This window comes from Cavenderia fasciculata (genome assembly GCF_000203815.1).
Source record: "Cavenderia fasciculata unplaced genomic scaffold Scf_Dfasci-G-p-24b12.r1-5, whole genome shotgun sequence".
NCBI classification, from domain to species: Eukaryota; Evosea; class Eumycetozoa; order Acytosteliales; family Cavenderiaceae; genus Cavenderia; species Cavenderia fasciculata.
In genome coordinates, this window is record NW_004457706.1 from 1 (window position 1) to 5258 (window position 5258).

The following is a 5258-nucleotide window of genomic DNA, read 5'->3' on the forward strand; positions in this document are numbered from 1 at the left end:
TGTTTGATTAAATATTGAACTATAAAGCTGTAAGGGATAAATAAAAAGAGGAAAAGAAATATGAGTAGAATCAATAGAGCTACCATTACTCTTGTCTCAATCTCACAATGTTTCTCATTCTAAAAAAAAACACCAACAATATATAGATAATAAATAAAATATTAGTATCCAGACCCAAGCCTGGAGCTGCAAGCAAATGCCCATTGTGAACCAAATGACAAGTTGAACTCCGTTGGCTATGCCGTAGAGTAGTCCTTTTGAGTCAAATGAACAATGTACTTGCAGCTCCCAATTCTGAAATGATTTAAAATAGGGGAGAATTGTATATATATAGAGGGGGGGGGGGAGGGAGGGATAGAGGGTAGAATTCATAAGTTTCCCACACCGAAGCGTGACCATTTGGCAGACACTAGAACATCCTCCCACCAACCAAAAGGAGTTGTAGTGTCTTTTTAAATAATAATAATAATATAACCACAAGTGTAATCTATAATTATAAAAAAGAGGTTTATTTCTATTGTCTTTAAACAATAGAATAATGGTTAGTGATGTATAATATTTCATAGTAGTGTATAGTCTTACTTTAATTTATATTATATATTTATAAAAGATTTTGGTTCTTTGTCAAAGGATCCTTGAATAAAGACAGAGTGATTGTTGGTCTACGTCATGTCCTCTAAAGGCGTCATTCCCATTGTTGATTGACTGATTGATGATTGTTTAAAATATCTTGATGAATCTAATCGATCGATGGTTATTGTTGTTGGTGTCATGATGAAAATTCTCCCTCCAAAATTAATTACTTCTCTTCATGACATGATAGTGCTGTGCTGTACTGTGTTCTCGCGCAGTACAAGACAAGTAGTAAATATAAATACATCTAGATTTATGAATTCATAACCCATCCTAAAGTTGAATTCATTCATTCATTCATTCGAGACAGACATCCATCAAATGACGATGATGATTGAGATTTAATTTAACTTGTTACCCTATACTACTTGTGTTGATGATCAATATTCACATCATCATCATCAACATGATCATCATCATGACTTTTATATCTCTAAGTATTGTATTGTAATTGTATTGTTCTTATTCTTATGACTCTGTGATGATCATGATGTTTGTTGGCGTTTGTGAATGCTCCATTTGCAAATTTGAACCCAAAATCTCTTAGTTGCTTACTAGTATGAAAAGGTGACACTGATGATAATATTCTTTTGAAGAAAGGAATTAGTATACATCAACAACTACTACTAGTTAATTTCTTATATGCAACTTATTGTGTAGAATTATTATAATAATTCTTTTTTCCATCTTTTGCTTCCTTGTGCATCTTTCTAATGATGTTGATACAACTAAAATCTCTTGGTGACATAAAAACTGTACCATCTTCGTTGATCTTTTCTCCTTTGGGGTCGAGAGTTGTCTTGATACCTCTTCCATGTCTTAATGAGAATGTTGGTTTAAAACGGTCGCCAATTAATCGTTGGTAGACTGTTGGAGGTGTCGTTGTTGTTGTTGTTGCTGCTGCTGGTGATGCAGAGATTGTTGTTATTGGTACTAATGCTACTGATACTGATGATGCTGCTGATGCAGTGATAGTTTGGGCTGCTGTACTCATGATTAATATGCTTAAAATAAAGATAAAAATATATCTATAATATTGATAATTCATTATAAAGATATTATCAATTTAATTAAATAATTAATTGTTTGTTTCAATTGATTCTACACTTTTTTTTTTTTTTTTTTTAAATTTTTTTTTCTCATGAGATAGTGCGATCTTTATGCGTGCCATAGGTGACTGACCTGATACATTGCGAGGTTTGAACATTTGTTTCAAAACAACAACAGCAAATAGCCCCTCTCTCTCATTAATAAATGGATCCTATCAAAAAGAAGAAACAACAATAGAATCATACCCTGATTTGGTATCATACACCCCCCCCTCTCCCTCCTCCTCTTCTCTTACATTTTAGATCTTGGTTCATATAATGAGCCTAATCCGCACCCCCATCCCCCTCCTTATCCGCCTCACTCATATAGTGAATCAACACGCCCATAATCTGACGGGTTACATCAAAGAATGATCGTGCTGTGGCTCACCTAGGCATCATATCCAACCATGACTACCACCCCCTATCCTCCTCCTTATCCCCCTCACTCATATGTTGAATCATAAATGATCGTGCTGCTGTGGCTCACCTAGGCATCATGAATGCCCCCATTAAACGGTGGTGATGACACAGTTCGGGTATTAAGAAACCACCATACGATTATGATATCATTGGGACAACCCCATCTGTATATGTATCACCCCTCACTTTTTGTTGATAATCAACAAAGACAAGAAAACATTTGTTTAAAATAAAATATTATTCATCAAGCTCCAATGTTCTCTATTTAAAGTGTTCTTTTTCTCATCACATCATTATTCATTTTATCTATCTTTTCTTCAATTCATTATCTTTCTGCTATATTGTATTACCTTTATATATTTTTTATATAGGAAGCTTCTAATTGAGGTTCACTATCGCACAGTGGTCATCATGAATGGCCCACTTCCATCCGCAACAGAGACAAGAACAACTCAATACCCTCTCGATCGTCTCATGGGTAAGAAGTGGAATAACGAACAAAACTTGTTTGTGACACATCTCGGCCAATATGCAAGATACTATCACTCTGTTAAGAGGTTAGTAGGCCAATTTTTTTTAATATTTGTATACGACTTTAATAACAGTAAGATATCATCAACCTTTTTTTTTTTTTTTGAACATGAATCATTCAGATAAGTTCATGAACTAATTGATCGATTTCATGTATTTTACTATTTTTAGTGTTTAGTTTGTCCCGACAAGAACTCGAAAAAGTAATACCAAAGTATTACGACATGAGTGTTCTTTCAAAGAACAAAACAAATGAATTATATGAAAAAATGGAAAATCGGTTGACTTTGCCGATTCGATGGGATTCTCTAATTGTGGAGGCCATCATCTCAAAGGTGATGGACATAGACACACGCAAAAGCAGTAATAGTCCAAGAGATTATGTATGTATAACAGTCTGTGACAGTTATGATGTGTAATAATAAATTAATTTTTATTTTATTCTTTGTTTACTCTTTACAGAATTCTGCACAAGATGTCCAAGCAAAAGAGAAAATCGTCAACAAAATGCTATCGAGAACATTTGCCAAACTCAAGGCAGACGAGATGGTTGCAAAATATCAAATCCTCCGATATGCACTCCTTGACCCAGATCTGAATCCAATTGGCTGTTGCCACTCTTATAAAACCGCCTTTGCCAACTCCATTTGCAATAGTTACTCGGCCGAGGTGGCCGAGACCTGCAAAAGGATGGTGGAGAGTGCTTTAGACCGTCAAGATGACCGAAACATATTCCACCACGAGTCCAAGTTGGTGTCGGATCTTCTGGAGGATATACTTGCCAAAATAGATGATGGTGATATCGGTGAAGGGTACCAAGCTCTCAAACTAATATTTTCATCTCAACCATTAAAAGGTATGTCATTGATATTAACACCATCACAGGTTTTTTTTAAATATCTTCTTGCGTCGGTTCATGTAACTCTATCTCTCATTTTGTTTATCTTTTGCTCATACACGTCAAAAGGGGTCGATGACCGCTACTGAGAGGATGGTGGGCAGTTTGCGGAGTGTCGATCAGATTTTTTTTTTTAATATTTATTTTCATTTTTTTTTTCATCTCGAACAACTCACAGAAACCAAATTTAGAGAATGTATATTAAACTATTAAATAACATCTCACACTCAACACAACATTATCAATAGATAGAATACAGCGAGTATTGTTAATAGTTACACTTTTAGTGTAAGAACCCACACATCACTATCATTACTCCTCTTTTACACCATTTCTTTTTGATTATCTTTTGTTTTCATTGGTTTACCAATCAATGCACCACCCATCTCTTTCCTTTTAACTACTCATTGTTGGCCAAGTTCATCTTTACATATCATTGACCTCTTGTGTTCACTCATAAATTATATAATCCTTTTTGATCCAAATCAAGTACCAATCTACCACTCTTTATCGCTCTGCATCCTTTTTGTTGTTCGTTTGATCCACTCTCCTATCCGACAAACTTTCTTTACCACTTAACTTTCCATCAGATACTGCAATCAATCACTACCATTGCTCCTCTTTTACCCTTTCTTGTTTTGATTATATTTGTTTTTATTATCGAGATGCACCACCCATCTAACCACTCGCCTCATTGTTGGTCCCAGTCTTTCCATCAGATCGATAATGCAAAACATTACAATCATTGCTTTTACACCATTTCTTTTTTGTTTTCATTATCCAATCAACGCATCACCTATCTCTTTTGCCTCATTGTGGAGAGAGAGATAGAATTTATAGAGTATAATTGTAATACAGCGCGTATTAATTATTGCAGAGATTAGAGTGATCTTTGATACCTCCATTGATAGCAAGAAGCTCTCTCTATGCAGTGACAGGCCTGTCAAACCTTTTTTTTTTTTTAATTTTAAACCTCTCTAACATTTATTACATTTATCATTATAGATCATAATTTGGAATGCGAAAAGAAAAGGTCAAAATTAAAAGAGGAAAGAGAGGCCAAGCAAAATCAAGAGCCAGCCATTCCCAAGGAAAAAAAAAAGAAGAAACAGTTTTTGGGTGACAAAAGGCCTGAAAACTTTGATGAAATCAATTTTGATGGATCTGTTTATTCAATATCAAATTTGGCCACAGATTTAGAGATTGATAGCAAAAATGTAAAGAAATTAAAGGTTGAAGAACATATATCTGGTGATTATTTACAATCTGAACTCTCATCAAAGTTGGAAGCGTTGATCCAATCATCAACATCAATAAGTGCCTGGAGTGGGTTAAATACCCTCCAATTGAATAGATTGAAAATGCTAAATTTGGAAAATATAATTAATCCGTAACTATTATTATTATTATATCTTTTGTTATTTTTTATTATTTTCATTATAATTAACTAATCAAATGCTTTTTTTGTAATCTTATTTTTTTTTCTATAGAGAGGACAATTCAATCGATTTTTCAAAGTTGACAAAAGATCAATATCCATCTTTAATGGATTTTTGTGAATCAAATGGATACAAGTTTCCAAAAGGATATGACCCTACAGGATTGAAATCCCTCATGACGTCCGATTTGGAGACGATAAAAACTACTCCTTTCGCATTGAATAGCTTTGCACCACAAGCAAAGTA

The 5258-nt window shown here is 34.2% G+C and overlaps 2 protein-coding genes across 2 annotated transcripts; one reads left to right on the forward strand and one right to left on the reverse strand.

The window, feature by feature from the left end:
• Positions 1–1282: 1282 nt before the first annotated feature.
• On the reverse strand, positions 1283–1627 carry DFA_06616 (uncharacterized protein; the record flags this gene model as incomplete). The annotated part of the gene is made up of 1 exon (XM_004356924.1): positions 1283–1627. One exon carries the CDS (start codon positions 1625–1627, stop codon positions 1283–1285), a length of 345 nt encoding a protein of 114 aa, XP_004356979.1.
• Positions 1628–2224: 597 nt separating this feature from the next.
• Positions 2225–5250, forward strand: DFA_06617 (uncharacterized protein; the record flags this gene model as incomplete). The annotated part of the gene is made up of 6 exons (XM_004356925.1): positions 2225–2310; positions 2516–2622; positions 2847–3058; positions 3138–3531; positions 4579–4903; positions 5064–5250. Coding segments are annotated over 6 exons (1311 nt in total), but the record flags the coding sequence as incomplete, so codon positions are not given.
• Positions 5251–5258: the final 8 nt, after the last annotated feature.